The 27,141-nt window shown below is 37.4% G+C and overlaps 1 protein-coding gene across 1 annotated transcript in view; it reads right to left on the bottom strand.

The window, feature by feature from the left end:
- Nucleotides 1-2,609: 2,609 nt before the first annotated feature.
- The window catches only part of LOC149555803 (exosome complex component RRP4 homolog), a 38,301-nt gene continuing 13,769 nt past the window's right edge, over nt 2,610-27,141 (bottom strand). Inside the window, exons 4-7 of the mRNA XM_089829958.1 lie at nt 6,088-6,177; nt 4,234-4,299; nt 3,853-3,921; nt 2,610-3,441 (exon numbers count right to left, since the gene is read on the bottom strand). Coding sequence (XP_089686084.1) covers nt 2,989-3,441; nt 3,853-3,921; nt 4,234-4,299; nt 6,088-6,177 — 678 coding nt within the window. The 3' untranslated portion in view covers nt 2,610-2,988. The remainder of the gene's footprint in view (nt 3,442-3,852; nt 3,922-4,233; nt 4,300-6,087; nt 6,178-27,141) is intronic.

Raw genomic sequence — 27,141 nt, 5'->3', positions numbered from 1 at the left:
CTTCCCTGCTATTCCACATTCAGCACCCCTCCCATGTCATTGTATCTAAGAAAATTTATCTAGCCAACATTTATTATATAGGATAAATCAAGTCATACTAATTTTCGTTATACACATTTGTTAATGTCATTTGATAACTTTAAGTTGATCAATTAAAAGAAATAGACCAATTTCTCTAATCATTTAAATCAAGATGTGTCATATATCAAGTAAACAAAATTTCCAAACCTCTAAATGACATAGAAATATTCTTCCAAATAAAATTAAAATTAAAAAAATAACTTAAAGAAACATATCTATTTCGTACCAAAAATAAAATAAAAATAAATGGAACTACCATTTGGTAATAATTCAGCACTCTTATTTTGGAAATAATATATCTCTCATTGTTAAAAATAAAATATTTTAACCATTATAAAGCAATACTAATAAAGTGATCTCCTTTAATTTGCTAAATACTATGAAATAGAAATTTCAATCTTATTATATATCAATGAAAATAAACCATTCATTTAGTAGAATGGAATAAGTATTATTTTAATAGAAACAAAAGATCTCGTCATTCCAATACTAACTATTACTGTGCATATCAAAACAACAATGAAATGTGGGTCCGAGAGTCTTATGTATTTCCATCAAAAAAATTTAAAAAATAAAACTTTTAGCTGGAAATGACATCCGAACAGGGGCATACAAAAACAGCGCCAAATCTGCCATACAATTCCAGGCGCGCAAGGGAATGGAAAAAAGAAACTGTGACAATAAAAATTAAAATAAATTAAACAATGGATTGTTGCTAGTGTTCCCAATCAGTTCCCCCTTCCTCCATTCTCCCCCCACCCTCTTAAAATAGGTGCCCAACACTCTTTAAAAGAGGTAGATGGAAAACTAAAATAAACTCCGAGATAGATGGCTTGGGCGGCTACAGGACATGATTGCCCTTTTGTTTTAATAAATGAAGGAAATGGGTGCTCATGCTTAATAAATAGAAAAATGTCTATTTGTTCCTATCTATTAATTAACTATGATGGAACATTTTTTTTACTTATTTTTGGTATTTAAATAATGTTAACATAAATTCTTAACAACTTAAACGATTTTAATTAAATAAAATTTACTTCAGTTCTTTATATTTTCAATCAAATTTTTATTTATTTATTTATTTGTAAAGAAAACAATTAATTGAACTACATCTATTTATACATTAATCAGTCTAGACAATTTATGTTTATGATATATTATTTCATCATTTTGTACATTCATTCAATGATATTCCAATTTTTAAAGGAAATGAATGTGTCCTATTTCACATTCCCATACTAAAATTTTTAACATTTCTTTTTTTTGAGAATAATATATATATTATTTTCATATAAGGAGTAAAGTAGAGACAAAATGCACAGTAAGAATAGAAATGAAATCAATATTCTAGCATGTAAAAATGTCAAAGTGGTGTGTGCGGCTACAAGACGATCCCCACCAATCCTTCTGACAAGCTAACCTCCTCTACCTTGACCACACTCTGTCTTCTTCCTACAACCACTCAGACACACTCAAAGACACATCAGTAGGTCAGTGTCCGATAATCCAAAATCCAATATTAACTCATAAGTCATAAATTAATTTAATTTCACATATTAAATAATTAATTAAAGAAAATTACTTGCATCCTCATAAGTAACATGAATATGGTAGATCATACCGTCTATATCAGAATAAATTATTCATCAGAGATAAATTAAAATATATCAGAATTTAATTAACTAATGTCATATAATTATCCGAAATAAAACCTATTAATGTCAAAGTCCAACGACTTAGTCAACAGTAATATAGTCCTAGAAATATGGTGGAAAACACATGTATCTAAGGGCACGAGTTGTGACAATTGCAGATCTTACATCTTTGCAGTTGAAATCAGTGAAAGTTATGCCCTGCAGAGACAACTGAGAACAATTCCATCTATTACTATCCCAGCTGAAGTCGAACATATACCTGTTTTGAGATTTCATTACATTTTAAAATTTTCTCTGTTTTTAATAGTCAACCCCCATCTTCCCCTAAAACTGGCTTTTAAAAACTGATCCCAGATATGCGTCTCCCTGCCTTCCCCTAAAATGGTTTTTAGAAACCGATCCCAAAAATGTGTCCCCCTACACCGCCATATCCATAAGGTAAACTTAGGGGAGCATAGAATTTTATTTTCTCATATTTCCTTTTCACTAGCCTTCTTTTCATCTTTTCATTTTTTTCTTAGCTAAAAGATTATATCATACTTCCTTTCCCGTTAGCCTTCTGTTCATCTTTTGTCTCTCTTCTTATTTCTTAACTGAAAAATTATATTAACTTACCAGCTTCAGCTGGCGTCAATAATTTGACCATCATGTGTTTTAAACTTTATTGGCATCTTTAGGCATCTTCTACTATCTTCTTAATGATTGATTCTATTATTTGCAGAAGCATTCACCCTTTAAAACACCTAGAAAAGAGTACACTGAAATTAGAAATTGGCATTTCATCGACATTATCCGTGGCCAGTTTTTTCTCATTGACAAAATTAATCATGTTATATATTAGTTACACCCACAACATCAGTATAAAATAATACATTCTGGCAAACAAGCAAATATGAGATTGTAAAATTTACAAAATCCTTGATCCTGGCAAATACACATTTCAGAAGTTAATAATTTGAAGTTGATGCAGATCACTTTTGTAAAAGCTGAATATCCTTGACAAAATTTCCAGTAGGCATTATGGGCAACACCAAACAAGTTTGGCAGGAATTCAAGACCAAGAGAATTGAGATAAAAAATAACCTCCCATTAACATTTCATCGGAACCCCTTGAACTTTACAAAGACTGAAAACATGAAAAATCAGAGTCAAAAAAGTTACTCAAATTATATCTGACCTCAAGAAAGCGGCAATGTTAAGGGGAAACACTTGCACCATGCATTAGAATAAAACCAAATGATAAGGCTCCAGACTACACATTAGATTTTATGCTTCTGCGTTCAGCTTCCCTCTCAGCAATTCTTACATAGAATTCTGCTCCGAGCATATCTTTTATGTCAACATTCCAAGTAATACTTGCTTCCAAGGTTTCAAGAATTGATTCAACAGAAATACTGAAACCCAATGAACAAAGCACTCGAATTGCATTAGCAAGTCGGCAAATGTTTTCCCTGATTTTCCTTCCTGCAACTGCATCTGCAGAATTCAGGGCTTCAATTATAGTCGCTTGGGATTCTTTTTGCCCTGACACATCAGGCTCTTCTCCTGGCCTAGAAGTACTCTGCACATCACTGTGTGCACCGACCCATATATAGCCATTACAGCCTAAAATCATATCAACTCCATAGTCCTCAAGAAAATGAAAATGTTGTTTCCGTCGCTTCACAAGATAAGAAGAGCTTGTAATAAGCTGACCATTCTCTAACTGCCAAAGACACAAAAATTGCATGTTTAGAGCATAAAAAAATATTTCTTAATAAGTCCACGGCAACATGGATTAAATGATCAGACTCCTTTTCAAACAGAAGAAAGTGATTTATCAAAAAGAAAGCTTAGCTTTAAAAGTATATCATATGTTCTATTAGTACAAAGTGCATGTCAATAATTGTCTGCTTGAGAATCTAGTAAATAGCAAGATGGCTAATAGAAACCTGATTCAGCAATAAATGTCATTAACAGTTGCACAGCATATCCATTCAGCACCCTAACTTGCAACAACAATATACAACTTTTCATACAAACAAAAACATTTTAAACATCATCTCTTCTCCTGAGAAATAAATTTACCAGGTTTTATTGAAAAATAACTGGATCCTATATGCCAGTAAAAACCAACCTTGCCGTACTTGTCACTCCGTGCTTGAAGGTGCAAACTTCCATCATGCTGTAAGCCACGAACTTCAGCCTGTCCAATATAAAAAGCAATTCCACAAAAATTCATTTAATAAAGTTCTTATGCTTCATTTTCTTGTATGGCTTCACAATAAAAAACTTTCACATTTCGAGTCCATCAGATTGAGGTGTTAAAGTTAAAGAGATACATCTGTAAAGAGGGTGATTCAAACTCACATACCCACATCATAAAAACATCTACAACTCTGTAGGAATGTGTCAATAATAACAGCTCCAAGACTAGAGCATGTTGTCACCAGGACCCTCACAAAATAAAGCATGCTTCAAATTTTAGATATGAAAAAGAGATGATTGTAGAACTTACACAGATAACATCATTCTCCTCAAATACACTCCGCATGTTCAACTCATCCACAGATGTGCGGCGTCTCTGAAAATGCAATTCAGGGTTTCAGTGACATGTAAGAGCAATTATTCATTTTCAAATACTTCAAACCTCACATGTAGGAGGACAGGAAGGCAGTTTCAGATAGCATGATGTGTCAAATGACAAGTATACATTGATTGCCAAAGATAACTGTTATTTTGTGTCTTCAGAGGAGCTTTGTAAGTACACAGAAAACATTGTTCTTCACATTCAAAATGGTATAGTTTCAATGTATTTTAAGAGCTTGATAAATACATTTTAAGTTGACCCATCCCCACAAACAAGGAATAGAATCTACAATATATATTCAAAATTAGCACCTGTACCATTGTATTTTCATTAGTTTGCAGTTTAAAGCACAGAAAAAGAAACCCAGACACAAATCGACATGCATCATCATTATGGCCTAACATTTTTCCGTACATTCAAAATGGTATTGTTTCAATGTATTTTTAGAGCTTAATAAATACATTTAAGTTGACCCATCCCCCCAAACAAGGAACAGTGTCTACAGTATATATTCAAAATTAGCACCTGTACCATCGTATTTTCATTAGTTTATAGTTCAAAGCACAGAAAAAGGAACCCAGACACAAATCGACATGTATCATCATTATGGCTTATGCTATTGCCAACATAGCTTAAAATTAAAATGCAACCTGTACACTTGAGGAACAGCTCCAAGAATTGAAATAATGAATAAAGAATATAAAATTGCATTTGCTGCACCAAGAGCGGTAGTGCAAACATCTGAAAATATAGGCCACCACCACCAAATTCAATAAATCCCCAGAACACTTGGTGAGTTTATCATATGAAACAACTGGGTTCTTCCAATACTTGAAGTGAGCATGCCAAAATGCACGATAGAACCAAGTTGTGAGATTCAACAAAAACTTGCTTATGCACAAACTTTGATTTCCATGTTGACATTTTTGATAAATCCTTTGTCAGTTGTACAGTCTACATAGCTAGCACAATATTGAAATATGATTTTTCATGACTGAGCAGTGAGTTTTACCATAATGCTAATACAAAGTGGTATTCCATTGTTTTGTAAATCCTCACTAAGAATCCAGGAGTAAACTGCTATAAATCTGCCTGGTATTTTCAATGGTTTTCAAACTGGCAGGGGAAATCCCTCAAAGAAATGCGTAAGTGAGACTAGCTGAACTGTGTACATTCAATTTTATCACAACTCTTAGTCAGCCCTGTTAAATTTGGCAAATATTTAATCAAAAGAAAAGTTTCAATCTACCAAAGCAGAGAGCACATTCCCCTAGTGCCTGTATCAGTCGCCAAGTAAAAATGATCTAATTCTTCATCGTTTGAAGACTTTTATTTCCTCTTATAGGTTAGAATACAATGCTGCGCGATCTCAATACGTTGAATCCACTTGACCATCATTAAGGTGTTACTTAAATTATATTCGATGCCCTATTAGACACCTCTCCAGATTTGAAAATTCAACATTTAGATTACTCAGTGTTTCACATTTTATATGCTGTGTTGGGACAACATTCAAGATTCATTCGAGGATCAGTTCTAAATCATCTCAAAGAGATCAATGTGCACAAGAAAAGTTTAGTCTTGCCACATAGTTTAACTTTGGTGTGACTAAAAAAGCAAGCGTGCACAAACTTCTGCTAATCTATTCACAAACTATTATATAAGAAGCTTCCAACAAATGTGCAGTTTTAGCATATGCACTGAGCCATGTATCATGCATATAACCAACTAATGAAGAGCACAAAGGATTATATCATGATTAAGTATTTAAAATCTCGTCACCTGAATGCCATCAGGTAAAGTCATGGCAGAAAGCATTAGCACAGCATCCTGATTGAAACCAATGTCCACTTTCCACCGTTTTGGAACAACCTACAAATTTTAATTCACATAAGTAAGATTGTATAAAAGTGAAAAACCTATTGGAAACATAAGAGTTTTACATAGCAAGAAATGGCACACAAAGTTTAGTTTGAAAATTTTCAATGCTGTAATATGTTTCTGAAACTTAGAGCTTCCAGGGGAAAATAATACATATATAGATTGAACTTTCCAAAGCAGATAAACGGGAAATTTCAAATTTGAGAAATCCAATGGGTTCTGAATGCCAGTCAATCAACATATCTATCTATCTATCTATCTATATATATGGTTTACAAACAATTTAGTATAGCAAGCATCCTGTCATATACATAGTTCAGTACACAACTTGCGACAGATTTGCCTCAGGATGAGACATGTCTAGGGAAAAATAATACAGATTAAATACACATGCAGCTAATTAAAATAATGTAAACTTTCCAGAAGATTAATGATATCAGATTTCCACAATCCACAATTCTGTTGATGGGTCAACTTAAGTGATACAGAGTTTGTAGGGTTTGATCCTGATTGATTGCTCGTGCAGATGAGCTGATCATGTCTATACAGACTTGTATGGAAACCAGTTCTTCAGTTGATAGAGGGGGAAATACCACTAAAGATAAAAACTAAAAATGTACAAAGAGGCTTTGCAAGCAAAGGCACCAGAAGCACCGTCTAAGAAAGCAAGTTCCAATCTGGGACTCGAGAAAATGGTTCACAACCCATCGGACGTGAAGGGGTAGGCAAGAACAAGCAAACTGAAGATTTAATGACCCTCTCCTTCCCAGAGTTCTGAGACTTAGCACTAATGAAGACATGCTTAATGCCTTAAAAAGTAAGAGAATAGGCTTAAGAATATGGTAATTGTTTTTTGGCTTGTCTAGACATTAACAACCTTCTGGCTAGGAGGTTCTTTGACAATTGGCTCATTAGTGTATGCCTGTGGGGAAGATAACTTTGTTATATGCGTTACTTGGAAGAATGATATAAAATGATCATTTTGTTATCTTCCTCAAAAACCAAAATATGCAAACCAGAGATTTAGAGAAAACTACTGGAATATAGGTAAATCTATGTTTAAGGCCCTTGCTTAGTCTCTAAATGTTACTCAAAGGAAATAATGTTCTAACTATACCTAAATGGATGTGTCAAAAAGTCCCTGTGCAAACGTGGGTTTGTCATCCGCAACTGCTTAACCCTATTGGCAAAACCCTGCAAATTGTAGAAACAAGGTCAACTCAGCCTCATATGAATTCAAGAATTTTAATTTCATTTGATGAAGGGGTTTAAATCCTTGGAATTATAGAATGCTCTATAGGTGACAAAAATCTATAGTTGTGAAATTGAAGCCCAGGGGGTCTAAAGTCCTATTTTCTATAGAAGTCTATTGGCAATCAAAAGAGGGAATGCCCTAAGACTCTTAATAGCAGAAAACTCCAAAAACTAATCCTCCTCAAGCTATCTTCAGTGATTTTGCACAGAAATCCTCAGAGGAAGTGCCCCAAGAGAAGGCTAAGCCTATGCCCTCTAATGAAGGGTTAAGAAAAGAGAATCTATAATGTCCCCTATACTTATTCATCTCATACATAGACCTGTTGTTACATTTGACCTAATTTAAAATATAGCCGTTGAGGTTCACATGAAGTCAGTTGACAGTTAATTTGGTTATAATCCTGTGAAATGGTAAGATGGTTAGTTGTTATAATTTCAAGTGAAGATAACAAGCTAGTTGATCATTTATTACGAATTCATGGAATTGAGAAGATAGTTAACCATTATGATTATTTATGATTAAATAATTTATTATGATAATATAATTTAACTGTGGAGAATTTCTTTGCAGGAAACATGTCTAAGGGGTGGAAGCATTGTCAGAAAAGAATTAGGCAGGAGCATCACCATCACTGGGCAAATGGGTTGAGGACCTAGCAACTTGAAATAGGATACATCTGTGGGACCTGCATGATCTATTAAATAAATAATTTAAAACGTAAAATAATTTAATTAAAATAATGTAGTTGAAATATAAAACGTACCTCATGATTTTTAATGATCTTTCGCCATATTATTATAATATATATGTATATACGTACATATACATATAAAAATGAAATGACACCATTATATTATAATAATATAATAAAATGATGTCACCACATTAATATATTTACATATACGTATGTAAATATAAATTATAACAATAATCAAACCATAATCTTTCCAACCTTTTTATTTTCTTTTTCCTCTCTTTTCCCAATCGATTTAATACTCGGAAATTTGAATGGGCAAATAATCTTTTTGTAACCGATGAGAGCCAAGGAGTCATGTTTGCTCTCCATTTAAGGAAGCTATTAGAGGAGTTGGACTTATTATTAATTCCATACGTTTTACACATTTCCAAATTCCTTCCACTGTTTTGTTTCCTATTTCTTTAACACCCGACTTCATCTCAGTTTTCAGTAATTTACTCCTACCGATACCTTGCATTTATCAATAAGTAACTTTGATCAATCAGAGCGATATCTTCCCTTTGCTGTGCAAGTAATCCGGCTAAGAATCAGCAGATTGTATGCTTTGAAGGTGACGTCTCAAGTAACTGGAGGAAACCAATTAGTTTTCAAGATCTTCAAAGCATTACCAAATTCTTAACAGGTCCGAAGTTATCATACCAATATGTATATTTTCTAAAGTAGCCGGCTAGGCACAGGAATCTCTTATCAGTTATCTTTTGTTTAAGATCACGTTTTTAATCTTACTATATAATCCCTATGATTTATAATGAACTTTCTTCTTACTTTCATTGTATCCAGTTGAATAGTATCTCTTATGGGAGAGATTTTTCCAAATGCAATAGAACCTAAAAAATAAAAAGGAATAACAACATCGAATTTCATAACAGCAATTCTCAACATTTATCATGATGATATCTAGTTTGAAATTTACAAATTGACCTTCTTTAAATTTACCTTGTTCATGGCAAGTGAAAGCCAAGTAACCATGGTATGGATCCATAAATTATTATGCCACTGGATATTAGAATCAAATTCTGGAATCCTCAAAGACCATAATCATGTAATCACAGATTGTGAAATGTTGGATGCATGTAATCTTCTTGTATAATTGACAGAATTGGTTGTTTTGAAAATTTTGAACACCTGGGACACACTTGGCTGTGTAGCCAAGGAAATGGGTGATGAGGTGAGAGAAAGGAATCTACAATAACATGAAACAGTATTAGTTATGACATAACAATGTTTATCATTTTTAATATGAATTATTTAATAGCTCATGCATGATCCTGTTATTGTAATCTCCTGCTGTCAAGTCAAGGGATGTGGTTAAACATCAGGATGCTCAGTGGATGACAAGATGAACCCTGTCGATTTTGGGTAGGGAGGGCCACAATGTTTCACCTCTCCTCAAGTTGTCAGACATACAACAGACAAAGATAAGCTATGCATCCAATTGTTGTCGAAAACAAGTAGTTTTACTTTTATGAAGTATATGCAAGATGAGGGTAAGATTAATTGAGTTTTATCATCATTACAATTACTTTACACTTAGTTGCGAGAGATAGATTTATCTAATGAATTGTTATTTCAGTCTTTTATTGATATGAATATTGAATATGAGCATATCTTTTAATCGTAAGTTATTGCCACAGTTAAGAAATCGGAGGGAAATGAATGATACATTGGTATCTGAAGCCCTAGTTGAATCAATGGCATCTGGAGCCCTAAATGATACAGTGGTATCGATGCTCTAATTGATACAGTAGTATCTGATGCCCTAAATGATCTAGTGGTAATTGAAGCCCTAAATGATACAGTGGTATCAATGCCCTAATTGATACAGTGGTTTGTGATGCCCTAATTTTATATAGTGGTATTTAATAGTAATCGTCATTTGATTTTGATATAGCAGTATTTGTGGACTAATCTAGGTGATTGCAAAAACATTCTTACAATGATTTATCAGTTCAAATTTCACAGATATGTGGATTTTAAATTCTATAGTAAATTCCTTCTTGGTATTTTAAGTTTTTAGTTAAGAAAATTTGTTTAACTGATTTTAACCATCAATCCCTTTCATATGAACAAAACTGATATAACTGTCTTCTTATGAAAATGAAGTAATAACTGTATTTGTTTGAGTATGTTAGTTCTAAATTAAGACCTAGGAAAACTGGTTGTTACACCTGTCAACAACATCGATAAGAAGAGAAATAAAAAAGAAATTATGTTAGTAACAGCTCAGACAATTGTTTGATTGTCTCAACACAATTTCAGTAACTATTGAAAGTAATACACAGACGGTGATTTATAATACCTGTCCATTATATATATGAGATGGCACCATTAAATGGTTATTAATTGAACAATGATTAGTGAAATCCAATGGATCGTGATTAAGTTAATAAATTAATTAATCAAGAACAAACTATGAGAAGAGGCAATCGTTGGAAGAAGAGAAGACATGTCTTTTGGACATCTAGGAGACATGTCCATTCCCTGAAGAAGATATTTAGATGAGTGGAGAATGATCACTTGAGAATCATGGCACATTGTATCTTACTTTTTTTATCCATATTGGATCTGCTCCAAGAATCTGCCTTCTTCACAAATATATATATATATACACAGAAAACCATCACTGTAAGTGATTATATATTGATCCTCTTGCTAATCCAGATTGTTATATCAGAGATTGCAGGGACCTCTTCATAAACACATCCATCATATTTGCATAACACTACTGCCGCATCAGATACAGAAAGGAACATGTTGTCACACCTTATTGCATATTTTAATTGCCGTATCTAAAACAGCAAAGATCATTCTATAAATACTTAAAAATATTATGCATTTTCAAACTACTGTATCAAATACCACAGAGATGGCATTATAATCAAGTTGCTTCTGTCTATGTAGAATTGTGCAAATCAGTCATAAAAGTATTGATACCAGATTCTTTACCAGCATACATTATGAGAGATATCAGAGGTATAATTGTAAGGCTTCTAGCTAACTCTCCCATAATCCCAAATAGCCATAAAGAGGACATTACAATTGGTATCAGAGTTATCAAACCTGCCAGCCAGTGGAGGGAACATATTTCAGAAATTAATAAATATGGAAACAGTTGAGGAATTAGTGTAACAAGAAGCTTCAAATATGAGAAAAGAAGAACAAAAGAAGTGCATGCATCAATGCATGCTAAAGCAAATAAAGATGCAGAAGAAATTGGCTCAATCACTGGGAATGCTAACACAATCTATAATAAACAATGGAGGCAATATCAATGGAGAACAATCCCTCGTCACTCTAACTGTAACTCAGCAAGTGGCTACACCTGGTTCAAGAACAATATTCCTATCTGATGTGGAAAGGCAAGAAAACCATAAGTCAACATCAATAGATATACATGAGACAATTAGACAAGATTGGGTAAAAGGCAGATTGCATAATGACATGTACCTAGAGGACAACATAGACATAAGGATAAAGTACTCACCTAAAGAACATAAAGGTCATTACCTTGACCTAAGGAAACAAAATGAAAGTGTGAGTATAAATCTGCATCAAGAAGTTCACAAACAATAGAAACCTTGAAGGTCGTCACTGTTACAAGCTAGGGTTGTTGTTGGACCAAAAGATTGACCTGTCAATGCCCGATACAACCACTAGACTTATAGAACACAGAAGGTGGTTAAGCCATGTCACGAATCCCGAAAGGGAACCTCGGTAGTTAGTCCAACAATCCCCCCCTCTCAGCATCACCCAAGGAGATTCAAACCTATAACCAAGCTCTGATACCACTTGTCACAAGCTAGAATTGTTGCTGCACCAAAAGATCGATCTATCAATGCTTGATACAACCACTAGACTTACAGAACAAAAGGGTGGCAAAAGGGGAATGTTGGCGATTAGTCCAACAGTCACATCAATGGAGGAAGGAGTAATTGATAAAGACTTGGAAAAGATTAATACAAGTCATCAATCATGATGAGAAGCGGATAGTGAAGACATGATCTCTAAGTAATTCGTGGAGTTCAAGATACCAGATGAGGAAATGGTTCCAAACATCTCTAAAGGGATAGAAGTGGTTAACTCTTCATGCATATATTTTATCACAAGAGAATAAAGTACATGGACTCATAATGATCATGAGTTTGATCTCACATCTTCCTAAGGATCGTGCCCAAAAGATTACATAAGAGAAAGTGAAGTAATAAACTATAATTTGGATTATTTTTGTTCAAATTTATGTCAAACAAAATCTTCTTTCACCATAGTTGTAGATGAGACGACTAATGCTTCTAGTGTATGAGAATCCAAAGTGACTACTTGTACCCAGCCTAATCATCTTGATGAAAAAGAAATTGTAACATCAAAAGTATGGGGAGATAAAATACAAAAGCTAATGGACAAGGACGATCATTACAGAAAAACATATGATCAGGTTGGGAAATCAGAATATAGGAGAAAAAATCATGTATTGAAAGAATTGGATGAGGAAACAATTGACGCAAGTTTGGATATAGATAAGTTAGAATTTAGAAGTAAAGCTAATCTTAAACTTTTTCCTAATTCATTGTTTGAAGTGGAAAAATTTTATGGCAACCAACTCTTTGAAGCGAATTAAGAGTCCAATTTGAAGTCGCACAAAGGTGAAGATGAAAATAAATTTTGGGATCTCGGTACTTCTTCAATCAAGGAAGGATTAAGACAAACTTAGAAAAATATGACAAGACCTAACAATGTCATTACTAGACAGTCTTCACCCAAGTTACAAAAGGTTACGAGTCAGATCAGGATTCCTATATTTGACAAAGGTAAATGTTTGAGTAAGGAGAAGACACTTGTCCATCATTTATCCTATGACGAATAAGTATCATGCGCTCCAATTAAAATGACATTAATGGAGGGTCTATTGGAAGTTGCAACATATCTAAATTCATGGAGATTAATTATTACTTCCATCATGCGAACCAATGATTCCTACCAACAGCCTAGGTCATTCATGATCATGATAAGTTGGAACCACAAGAGTTATTATTTTGAATACTTGAGGAAAGGCATCAAGGATTTGATACTATGGTTGACCTATGCTCCACAGAGTTTCTAGGACGGGGATAGATTAGGGGACAAGGACATGTTTCCAATACAAGTACGGTTCAAAGCCAGATTTTCGGGGGTGGGACATCAAGGGACAGCTATTAAAATAGGGGAATTTTATACAAAGAGAGAATTCAAATATGCATATCCTAATATTTTTCGAACTTTAACCAGACATTTTAGAAGTTAAATACGTAGCAAATTAACAAAATTGAAAACCCTCCTCTTGCAACTCAAAAATGAAAACTTTCTTGTTCCTGATCTTTCTTTTTCTTCTTACCAAGAATGGTTGAAATGAAGAAGACTCTACCTTTTTAGCCTCCAAATAGTGGTTCATAGTTTTTTATTGTTATTTCTACCCACACGAGGCCTTCCCAACAATTCAAAAATTTGTAAAACGATGGGCATTTTCCTTGGCTGGAAAAAAGGGGACGTCATTAGGTACAAGGGATGGCTACGTCGTCCTCAGTACCTAATAATGTTCCCAAGTCCACTATTTTGTGTGAAACATTGTTTGGAGGATGGTCCCTTTTTTACATTTTTGGAATGGAATTGGCGACGAGAGATTCACGTCCCTAGGACGGGAGGTGGGACAAATGGGCAGGTGACACGTCCCATGGAGCATGGGGTTGAACCCAATCTTCTCACTAGTCAAGATCAAGGCCAGCCATGACATCTATTCTAGTCGGAGACATAAGCACTAGGCTATTGAAATCTGAATAGATTGTGATTCACTCCTAAGACTATTTTAAAAATGTACAATCAAGATAGTTTATGATAAGGATAGTAAGAATGTTCTTGTAAGGCATGAAGTTTTTGATGGACAATCTTCTCAATAATGTATACAACCTAATCTAATCTTGGAGACCACTCAACCGAACCATGCTATACAAAGATGACAATTCCAAGTTTGAGATCCAAGATGTTTACCATACAGGGTAAACGGATATTTATCGCATTAAGAGGCTAGAATGTAACACAGAACAAGATACTTTATTCATATAAGTAGATATGCAATTCCAATTACAATGATCCCTCATAATTCCATTCAGACGATGTACATATATCTCCCAAAGGGGTGACTTCAACCATCACAAACCTTTTGGACACTAATACTAATCCCGTTGGCTACAATGGAGTTTTAACGACATCATCCCCCACAAAAGAAAAGTCTTCTTCGGACAACAAAATAGAGACAACTAAACTACTAAGTACATCAAGAGTCAAAACAAACTAAAAAGAAGAGGGTTGCGTCCCTAGTAGGGCTGGTGTAGTAGATGTCCTCTGTGCTTATAGCTCACTCAGCTGTGCCTACAACTCATGTACCTATTGCATCCGAGTGTCTAATTCAGTTGGGCCTGCATCTGAAGTTCTAATGATCTCTTGATCATCTCAACTATGTTTCGGAGTTCTACATCCTTCACATCTGACTCCCTCTTCGCATCCCCCAACTAAGATACAAATGTTGACTTCTCTTATTCCTTCTCAACAATAAGTGTTGCCCACTCCTTCTCCCAAGCTATCTGTCGTTCAGCAAAACTAGCCTCTACTGTGGCTAATCTGGTAGCTTCCTCCTCTCGAGCCCTCGCTGCTACCACCTAATCCGCCTCTCCTACGTAGAGCATAGTACGCCTCCCAATACACTTGTACTATCTCTTGTGCCAAGCTCTCAACTTTGTTCTCTACTATGAGCCCCTTATCAGTCCACTCCAACCGCATCTCAAGAGTCTCTATGTTCGGCCATCCTCTCGCCTCAAAACATACTGAGAAGGTCATTGGACAACCAACCCACATGAATGACAACACCTTCTCTAACTCCCGCACCACTGCCTCCGAAGCACATCTTTGTGCTGAAACTTCTACTCAGCAACCTCAAGTCATCACGTCCGTCAAGTACATCTCGACATCCTCCTCTATAGCTGTCAAGGGGACAAATGGTGTGGGGTGCTCCATGGCCATCGCTGCCTCTACTGCTTCTAACATCCTATCCGCAATACTCCCTGTTGGAGGAGGTGGTGGTGGCTCAACCTCAACAGTAGAAGGATTCTCCTCTGGTGGGGTTGGGAGATCCATCACCTGAGGTACTTCTCTCATAAGTGAGACAGTGACGGATGTCAATGTTACCGATCTAATGCTAAATCTCCTACCCAAGTACCTACTTAAATCCTGCTCACTTAAGTTCTACACACTCAAGTTTTGTGTTGCAGTACCCTCACTGGTGGCCAGTAATGCATCATCTATCGTAACCATCGCATCTGTTCCCACCACGTCTAGTCTGACCTATGGTGTCCCAAAACTCTTTGGAACCTCCTATATTGGTAACTCCATCACCTTCTCCGGCAAGGCTATTGTAACCTCCTGAGTCGATAACTCCACCTCCTCTAGCAAGATTGTCATCAGTGATGAGTGGGGCTCTGTCTCAACTATGGCCACAACCTCTGGAATGGTCGAGCTCACTGCAGCCGGCTAAGCCACTATTGTGATAAGGGTCATCACCACTGGCTGTTTGAACTGTCCAAACCCTAGAATGTGTGCACTGTGCGTACCTAGAGGACCCAAATTTGTTGTTGCCGAAAGTGTGGGTCATGGAAATAGCAATAGTGTTGCCGTAATAACTTCCACCTCTTTGTCATCCTCTTCCTCCTCTCTGTTGGTCCCACTCTCATCAAAAGATGTCTCCTGTCGGCCACTATTTGTACCTCCTACATCTTGTCTGGGTCGCTTCTACCCGACTGTGGCCATCTAGCCAACAAGTGTGTCTAGGTGTCTCCACTGCATAATAGGGGGCTCACCTAGCGCGAGTGGGCCAGGCTTGGCCTCTAGCTTGTTGAGAGGAATCATTCGCGCTATCGCATCCAAAAATAACCCCATCACATAGTGAGGCATATAGAATGTCTTATGCTGAAGTGTCATGAATTCATACATCCTTTCTGCCAATAGTGCAGCCCAGTCATACACCCTCTCATTAAGGGTTCATCATCGCTACCTGTGGAAATGAGATATCCGGCGCACGGCTTGATCCTATAAGTCGGCTCTTCACTAGGTCCATAAGGCAACACCAATGCCATTCCTGAATGTTGGACTTCTTCAGTCCTTTGCCCTTCGAATTGTCCATTAGAGCTTCTTTTCCTACTTGCGACAGGTCACCACATACAAGTTGTATCAACTGCGCCTTCACCTCTCAATTTAACTTCCTCGGTTTGTTATCAATTTTCTTCCCCCACTGTGCATGGCCAGATATTCCAAATACTAGCATGAAATCTGATGCCCTAAATGAGATTACCAAGTCTCACCCAAGACAAGTAGACGAATTGGTTCCAAAGAACTGGTCGTAGGTCTCTATAATCGTGCGCAGAAAGCCCTCATAATCCTGAACACAAAATACTAGCATTTGTATCACCCATTCCACCTACACCTTTTGGATGCTATTCTTCACCAGATGGTTCTCGGGGGTATCCAACCACCATTTTCTGCATTCGGCTCCATTCAAGCCTTCGAAAGAAATATTTTGTGGTGTGAGGTGAGCTAGTGTAGCCACTAGTTGTGCTGCCCGTTTGCCCTTCTTTTTGTTTGTGCCTATGCCTATGCCTCCTGCAACACGAACACCTGAGGACAAAGACTTCACATTTTTGTTCATGTTTGTGCTCGTTACTGAATCTTCGTCTAACTTCTTTTTCCAAGCTCTCTTCCCGGTTGACTGTATAAATGTCTTTCTTTTGTCTTTCTATGTAAAGAAAAACAGTTAGGTTTTCCTTCACTTGTCACAACTTCTCCGTACAATTTTGTACACTTATCTGAAAAACCCTTCATGTTATGGCTCCTCAACTACAATCCGCAAATGTTTTAATCACCATACGGGGGCTTCTTGTTTTCCTAAATAACCGTATGGTATTGTCCTTATGTCACGTATTCATCTTTGGCAGTTCATACAATGAGGTCCCATTGCCTTAATCTGTACGAATTGGATTCCTTTTCTTATATTGCTCCCTGAAGCCATACGTTGTCCCTTGGTGGGCCTCTGCTTAGTCGTACAGTACATTTTGTGGTCTCTGCTCGATCGTACGACAGTTCTTCTCAATCTTCCTTAGCATTTTTCTTCTATGGTTGTATATCCGTATGATATAGAGCTCTCTTTAGGTTTGTATGGAATCTGTATGGCGGTAATATCTTCACCCCCTACGGTCATACGATGATTGTGCTCTCTGTGGCCATATGGAAGCAATTTCTATCTCAGATGGGCATGTGTCCATATGGTTATCACTCACTGATTTTTTTGCAAAGTCCGTACAGTACAGTGGTGTTTTACTCCTGCTAGATTCCTTAGTTGGTCGTATGATGCCTTATGCCTTCCACTCATGCCCTTCAAAGTTCTCTTTGTCTCTTATTAAGGTTGTACGGTATCGTACAATGTCCTGTAATTTTTGTTTGTCTTGCGCCCATATGACCATATAGTGTGCCTTCCTCTTCTACCAACTGTATGGTGGTACCTTCATTGTATGCTTTGTTGGTGGCTAGACTTCCTTCTCCCATATGCTTTGTTGGTGGTTGGACTTTCCCTTTGCCCAAACCATACAGTACTATGTCCCTAAAGATTTTGTCTCCAACGTCCATACGATGTACGGCACAAGGCAAATGTTCAGGACACCTTTCCTCTAGTTTGTACAGTAGTTTTTGCTCCACTTTCTCAAATAGTCGTACAATGTTCACCTTTCTCATTTTGTATGTCGAGTCCATAGGAGGGTTGTGCTTGATTTTGAGATAAGTCGTATAGACTTTACTAGTCTGTTGTCTAGTTTATTGTACTTAATGTTCATTTATTTGATTGCAATGCACTTTTGCAAAATCCTTCCCTCAACTAATGTTATCACATGAACTCAGTCGCTATCAATTACATATTATTAAATATATATTATTATTTACATTCTTCCTGGTTAACTTATATTATTATTATTTACATTCTTATTTGCAAGTTAACTTGTTGAGCGGGTAGGATATTTTGGCAAAGTTCTTAATAAACCTTCACTAATACCATGTGTCCTAGAAATGATTTTACTTCAATCACATCTGTCGAAGGTGGCATTTCCAGAATCACTCGGACCTTGTCCGGGTTCGTCTTTAATCCTGCCTTGCACACAATGTGTCCCAACAATTTTCCTTGAGGTACCATAAATCTACACTTTTTCAAGTTTAGTGCTAGTCATGCTCATCTACATCTTTCCATGCAGTCCCCAAGTGGGGTCAAATGCTTGTCCTCCGCACTAAAAACTGAACAATCATCCAAGAACACTTTGAAGTTCCCTATTGACATCTTGTCAAAGATGTGTAGGATGATTCTTTGAAACATTCTCTGAGCGTTGCATACACCGAACGACATTTTGTTGTAGGCGTACACTCCATCTTCTATCATGAAGGTTGTTTTGATCTTTTCTTCTTCTGTGATGGATATCTGGTTGTACCCGAAAAATCCATCCATGAATGAATATATTTCATGCCCTACCACTTCCTCCAAAATACTGTCAATAACTTGTATCAAAAACGGATCCTTAATGTTACTGTGTTCAAACAGCGAAAGTCTATGCATATCCTTCTTCTGTGATATCACAATTGGGAATACCCACTCACTGGCCTATACCCTAAAAATAATGTCTTCCTCAAGCATCCAATTAATCTCATCTATGACCCGTGTGACATAGTTTTTGTTCATGCAGTATGGTCGCTTTTATACAGGTACTGCTCCTTCTGTCAGTGGGATGTGGTGGACACACAATTCGGTCAGTACCCCCTTCTGGTCCTTGTATGTCCACAAGAAAACATCCTCATATTCCATGAATATCTTAAATGTCATTGCTTTCAAAACTGGATTCTAGTCGTCACATACAAATATGTTTTTCGGATTAGCCTCGTCTCCTAAGTTCACCGTCTTCACCGTGGGTTCTTCATATTTAATAGGCTTCTCGTCGTTGAATGTGTGCATGTGTTTCATCTATCTACGCCTCTCCTTTCACTTCTCTATATTCATTGGAAATTTGTTCTTTTCCTCTCCTTTATTTCCTTCCTCGACCCCTAACATGTGACAGCTCGGAAAGAGCTCATAGTCCATTTACCAATGGAGTAGGCCGTTCACCAAATCCAAGTCATCATCGACGAATCATCCTTCCAGTCTCAAGATTCCTTATTCGTTGGGTTCCATTCATTTCTTCCCTTCGTCATCTCCTTCCCCTTCAAACTTTGACAATGCTGCCTCCTCTCCCACCATCTAGGTGTAGGTCAATTATGAAGCTATGACCTCTTGTTTCCATGGACAGTGTTCCTTTTCTAGTCATTTTCACCTTTGCTTGTACCAGCTAGCCCCTTCGGAGAATGGCATCGTACCCTTCCCTTTTCAACGGAATGACCATGAAGTCCAGTAAGAAAGGTTGTGTCTTGATTGTTACGAGTTATGCCATTAGAGTCCCAAGGGGTTTGATCCCATGATAATCGGCAATGAGCAATTGGAATGTGGGCAGCCATAGAGTAGGTTGCCCAAACTTCTTCCATGTTTCTTCTAGCAATACATTTACTCCCGACCCTCCATCTACGAAGTTGTTCATGAGGATTGTTCCAAGAATACCCATCTCGACTACTGCAGGGTGTCTTCTTGTATTCAACACAAGTAGCACTAGGTCTACCGTGGTCGTTCCACTTCCACCTTGAGTGTACCGCCTTCGGGAATGGTATCATGTTTAGGATTGTGGTCTGTAACTAAGGCATTGCAAGAAAAAGATTGTTCAGCTTCATGGGAACCTCCACTTGCATTAACTTTCGTATGATGCTTTGTTCTACCTAGTTCCTCCTTGAGGTGCTAACAGTGTCTTTTGTTTGTGATTTTTCAGCGTCCATCTCCTTTTTTATTTCTGCTCTCGCTTGCTGCATTCTTTTCTTTTCCTCTTCCAAATTTGGATACATCTTTTTTGCTTGTGTGCGAGTGATTGCTAATGTTTCCTCATCGCATGTTTCTATGGTCAATAGGTTCAATCCGGGTTAAGGGCATTTTGAGTCATCGTGATCTCCAGGACCACACAATCTGCACAATAGTTGTGGTGTTCCCTTCGTAGTACAGTTTCTGGCGAAGTGGCCCCAGAGGTTGCACGTACGGCATTCTATCATTGGTCGTCCAGTTGGATCATACTGTATCCGAATATGGCCCTCGTTATTGTTGTCACCTCATCTATGTCGGTTGTTGTTTTGGTACCCTCCTGAGGTTGTCGCTGGTTGTATTTGTTCTTGCTTCTAAAGTCGACACTTGCATTAATAATACTTGATGGTGTCCCTTTGTTTTCATATTGAACGGGCATTCCTTAGTGGAATGTCCAGCAATCTAGTAGATATCGCAAAATTGGTTCTTAGGTCAAGAGCCCTTTGTGTGGCCCTCCTCCTTGTAATCCGTACACCATAGTTCCCCTTCTCTCGTTTGACCAGGATCCTTTTTCATGTTTTTAAATTCTTTCATTATACGTAGCATATCCTTCTCTAGTGCCCGAACCTTTTTACTCGATTCCTCATCATTGCTGATTTCGGAGGATGAGTCTTCAGAGCCTGAAGATCTATCTTTCTTCTTTTTGTCAGTTTGATGTTCGCTCTCTAAGTCCATCACGTGGTTATATGCATCAATGTGTGATGCTAGAGGTACAATTTTCATCTTTTTCCACAATGTTGGCCGTAGCCCTTCGACAAACCACCTTTTCTTCAACCCGTCCACTAGTTGGCTTTCCATTTTTCCTACCAGCTCCTTTAGCCTCCTCGCGTATATGCAAATTGTTTCATTCTTTCCCTATTTTGTATTGTAGATTTTCACTACTATCTCATTGTCATCCTTGAGTAGTCGAAATTCTGCTATAAATTCTTTCTTGATGTCTGGCCATGTAGTTAACTTCTTCAGGCTGGTGTCTGAAAACCAATCGATCACTACACCTCGTAGGGTAGCTGGAAACTATCGGACCCGGTCATCTTGGTCCATTACACCATTTGCAGTCCAAATTGTTTCACATGTTTTATAATGTCTAACTGGATTGAGCGTCCCATCGCCATTAAATTTTGATAATTTTTCCTTTGGTCCTGCCATGTTAACTTCTTCTGTCTTTGTCACACTTGTTTTGTACCCGCATTGTTCTGCACAACTACATTACTCTGTGGTGTGAAGAGGTCTTCTAGACATGAAGTTGTTCGATTCTCAGCTTGTATCCATTTGTCAAGTGTACATGAACAAAGAGTTCACCCCACGCTCGTGCTCCTTCGGCACCTTGAGCCGTGCGGGTTCCTTCCCTTCCGTCCAAATTCTCTACCCTTGGCTCTTCTACCAAATTCTATCTCTGTCGCATTTCCTCAAGCAAGTCCTCGACACTCCTCGGTCTAATAGGTGAATGCACTCCGTCGGTATGTGCTCCTTCACCACTTCAATGCCCATTGGCAAGTTGTTGAAACTTTTGCCTTCGCTCCACCTGTTGTGTGAGAATTAATGTTTCTCGTGTTGTGCGTACATCATCCTTGTCTTTTATTTTATTTCAATCTTTATTGAGCAAATTTGGCATTAATCTTCATAACACATCTTTGTACCAGGTTCGACTGGCAACGGTGCCAAATGTCTACGATACAGGGTAGACGGATATTTAATGCATTAAGAGGCTAGAATGTAACACAAAACAAGATACTTTATTCAAATAAGCATATATGCAATTCCGATTACAATGATCCTTCATAATTCCATTAGGACGATGTACATATATCTCTCGAAGGGGGTGACTTCAAACGTCACACAACCTTTTGGACACGAATACTAATCTTGTCAGGTACAGTATAGTTTTAGTGACAACACAAGAATCATCATGACAATATAAGAATGCTTGTGGACAAGCATTTTCCAAGAGGGGAAGACAATAATATCCCCTATACTTATGCATGTCATACATAGACCTATCAACCCCCAAGATAAGAAAAGATGAATCGACAACAAATTACATTAGCATGGCTCAGACGATTGTTTGATCGTCACAACACAATTTCAATATCTATTGGGTGTAATACACAAACTCGGATTAATAATACCTATCCATAACAATTATGCTAAGTTACCAGTTTAGGTTTAGGGATGGGTTCCAATATGAGCACCTGGTACGTGGGTACACAAGAAAAAATTTAAGGGTTTGGGCATGTATGGGTATATGTGTGTGTACATGTGTGCGTGCATTATGTATACAAAAAAATAAGAGAACTATACAGAATTCTAAAACTAAATCATTTCATAGTATGATGCTTTATCATTGATCAATGCCAAATGCCAAAGATATACCTTCAAATTTTGAAAACTTGATCATTGATATGTTCACGATTCTAATGAAAATCATTACATTGGATTACTTCATAACAAAGTTGCATGGACAAGAATACAGATATGGCTGTTTTGAAGAACCTCAATATGGATACAGCTGGATATGATATTAACAAAAAACACACACATATATTTAGCACAGTTATTAAGCTATAAGAAGAAATTTTCATTACTTCAAAAGCAATATAAACACATAAATGCTACATAAATAATTATGGGTTAATTTAGCACTTTACAATATTGAAAAATAGTAGAGCTGCATTAGAAGATAACCCAAAAAAATGGAATGCTGAAATAGAAAAGAATTTCATTCGTCTCTCTCATTTGATGCAGGATTTATTTACACCATTCAACCCTGCATGGACTCGAGTGATTCATTGTGATGGACTCTTGCTGCTGCCTGGACACACCTAGCAACTTATAATTTGACTCTCTTTTTTTCACTTCATGAGTCATTTGTTCTTTGTGCTTGCTCAAAACAAGGTTTTAGGGAGACTCCAATCAAATGGAGGATGACGAAGATGAGGACTTTGATGCTGAAGAAGAAGAATCAACTCCTCAATTAAATACCTCAACAACTACTAGTTCAAGGCATTAAAAATTAGTTTACTAGGAGAGGAAAGAGGAGGATGTAGTCTTTAGTTTGCTGTTTTTCACATTTGGACATATCATTATATCTGATGTTGTAGACATTTACAAAACTTATGCTGCTGCATACAATTTAAAGTTTGCATCTATGATGATATTTCATATATGAGTGTTTGGGATTCATATGACATGTGCACTTTACCTATTATGTCTCTTATGTTCTTTAAATGTGTTGAATCCTTTTTGTTTTTATGTAAAACTACAGTTTTTTTATTTTCCTTTTGCCGAATTCTTTCATGAGTCCAAGTCCAAGTCCAAATCCAGTTTTTGGGTTTGCCAAGTCCATGGCGAGACCAAGTCTTTAAATTACGAAATAAAGGTTTACAAACTATTAATTTAGTAGTAAGGCTACCGATAGTCAATTGAACGTTTGATCAAAGGGGTTGTAAAATTTGATGATTGAACTACCTCATAATACAACACTCAACTACCAACTCCGCTACACCCCTTAAGGAAGAATTATTAATGTCTTGTTTACTTTGGGAAGGTTGAAATCAGAGAATACAATTAGCAATAATGTCACAATAAGTGGAGAGGAGGCCATAACTCAAAAAATAAGTTGTGAATTTGCAATCAAATCAATGTATCCCTAGTATAAAACTCTCTCTCTCTCTCTCTCTCTCTCTCTCTCTCTCTCTCTCTCTCTCTCTCTCTCTCTCTCACGCACACACACACACAACATTCTGCAAGATATAGGTTTAACATTTAACTCAATCATTTAACACAATAAACGTAGTGTGAAGATCATAATAACATGAGTGGTTACTTTGAATACATACCCACACAAATAAAAACCTCAACAATCTCCTCATAAGTTGGAGAATGCCTACTTTAACCTCCACAAATTCATTAGCATAGCACTCTTTTGCTATAGGCATCATATCAGTTCCACAAACAAGTCGCAATCTAAGCCTCGGGCTAAACCTATTTTCTGACATTCCAATACAATTATACAATGCCTTTAGACATACATTCCTTGCCCATGGTGTGCAAACATTGTAGTTGCATCTCTTTCTCATACTTCTACATTGTAATTATCATATTCTAGGGAATAGGTGCTTATGAGACACATTCAATGTGTATGAACTACTTGTCTTTATGCAATCTTGTGCAACTTTATAATAAGTTGAGATGAGTACTTGTTGTGGTTTCACAACACATGCCCCATTTTCAACTTCAAAAATAGGGACCCCCCTTTTTATTCTTTTAGGTCACGGGAATTTGCTCTTCAGAATAGGGTATCTTCTGAGATGCCTTGAAGAGCAGGAGTACCATGACCTAGATTTGGTAGTCAAGAAAAGACATTGCCGATCAAGACTAGCGGTTTCAAAGCAAGTTGTCCTTGCTCACACTACGAAGTGCGCACCTTTCGCACTAGCGCAACTCATAAGCATATGACGACAAGTGATAATATGCGCTCATTATCACTTGTAGCCTCCAGAAGTGTGCACCTGCACACCCTTCAACCTCCACAACCTCCACATGGCCCAAGCTTGCACCAATGGTAAGGCCATCATGTGTACTTGCGCACCCTACAGGTGCACAACATATGCAACCTCCCTGTTTCCCCCTTACCGACATTGCTCCCATGCTCTCCATTATGTGCAATTACGCACATGTGCAGGTGTACAAAAAACCCCATTCCTAACACCTACACTTGCCCTTTCTGTAGTTTGCGCAAGTGCGTGGGTGCCTAAGTGCACAATTTCCAAAGTTGCCCTTTTTTCACCAATTTTTCTCAGTTTTTAGGGTTTTAGTTATCTTTCCCGAGTCCTCTAGAGTCATTTTTCTTTTCAAAACACATGGCTTGCTAACATCTACTATTTGTGCAAATTAACCGTAGCATCATTATCATCAGTAGCAACAAACATTTCCCCTAAAACAATGACCTTTACCTATAAAGGGGTCCAACCCAAGTCCCAATTCATGAACTTGCATTCAGAGATCAAAGACATCGAACTTGGACACATGAACCTAAATGACTTTCCTTGTCTTATGCAACAAACCTCATGAGAGATTGGAATTTGTGACAGCGATGATCCAAATTGGAATTGGTGAATGCACCATCCCACCCGACATCAATACAATTTTTTGAGCTCATCATAGCTTTGGCTTAGAATTATGTTCCCGACGAGAGGGTGGTGAGGAACGTCATGGGAGAAATCGTCTTAGACATCAAACCACATAAGATCAAAAAGGTCTTCCATCTCCCCCATGCAAATCAATACTATAGCATATCCTTCTACACAACACTCAACTGGTATAAGCCAAATAAACAAGAGACTCACAAGATAGTATAGGATAGATACTTGTTAGAAAAGACTCCTAAGGGGAAGAAGGTTGACAAGAAAGATATGACCGGAGGCTATATGATTGCAAATATTGAATATTATATCATTCTATTGAGCAAGTAATGGGACTTCCAACAGTTAGGCACTTGGAGACATGGATGGTTCACTTCATTAAGATTAAGAACTAGGGCCAACATGATTGATTGGAACACTCTTCTTAGTGAATCCCTAGATGAGCAGTTGCGACTAGTGAAGATAGACCCTAGGTTCTACATGACCTCCTACGTCGTATACTCACTCACAACCAAGGCATAGTACCTAGGGTTAGCAAAGAAAAGGCGCCTATTAGACAATGAAGCATGGTCATACATAATATATCCTCAACTAGTCAAGAAGAAGCTGAAGGAAGGCAACCCCGAATACAAGAACGTCAATGATGCTTTTATCTTCTTTGCAATAATTAAATTCTTGGAAAGGGATTATGCAAAGAGGATGTCTGTAGAAGCAGTCGCCAGGATAACTGAGATAAAAGCCTACTTTATCCAGTTTCAGACATTCACATACATTCAAGTGGATGGCTCATCATTACTCCCAAAGAAGCTACCTTGATATCCATCAAACAAACTCATTGTTGGAGATAGCCTGACAGCTCAATTCTACTTATGACAGGATCTGTGAAAAGCATCAAAAGTCTTTAAGTAGCCCATCACCATTGAGGTCAAACAGAAGTAGTATATTCGCACCTTTGATTCAGAATAGGAAGATTGCCCGTTAGAGGATTACCCTGTCGCATGCCCGAACTTCAACAACATTGGCATGTTCCAGCATATTGCGGGCAAGGTGTTTGTACCTAATTCCTCTATAGAAGATCACTGGATCAATTGTGTAGATGATTATGAGGTCAAGATAAGGGATTGTTGCAAGATAGACCTAAGCTTGGCAAAAAAGGTCTTAGGGCCATGGATCTCGAGCAAAGTATGGAACAAAGATTCTCCAAAGATCCCAGATCCCTTGTATAACAAGGACAAAATCTTTGACAAGCCCATTCTGAAAGCCATCGTGAGGAAAATGATGAACTACAACACCGCGTTGGGCACATTGTTCAGTTGACCACGAATTGGGTCAAGAAACCTTTACCGTTGGACCCATTGCCAGAAAAGCCCTTATTAAAGGCTCCAACACACACCCGAAGAAGGGAAAAGGAGTAAAAGTAATAGCTCCTACTTGGTCTTTTGCATCCCTAGTGTGCTTAGAGACGATCTATGGATACGACAGAGATGTCGCTTACTACCATCGTGAGGAGAAGACCAAGAAGAGGAAGAGGAAGTCCATGAAGAACGAGGAGGCCTCGGAGCAAGAGCAAGCACCTAAGCAAGAGACTCAAGAAGAGGTTACACCCGGACCCTTTGCTACCAAGAAGAAAAGGACATCCACTATGATAGTGGGTTAGAAAGGCAAGAGGCTCAAGAAGAAGAAACAAAGTGTCTCTCACATTATTCCTGAGACCATTCTCAAGGAGCCGGAAGAGGAGGAAACAGAAGAAGAGGAACAT

The sequence above is a fragment of the Cupressus sempervirens genome, chromosome 5, assembly GCF_028749045.1.
Source record: "Cupressus sempervirens isolate cs-2001-9-10 chromosome 5, ASM2874904v1, whole genome shotgun sequence".
Classification (NCBI taxonomy): Eukaryota; Viridiplantae; Streptophyta; class Pinopsida; order Cupressales; family Cupressaceae; genus Cupressus; species Cupressus sempervirens.
This window is presented reverse-complemented; position numbering and strand designations above follow the sequence as displayed.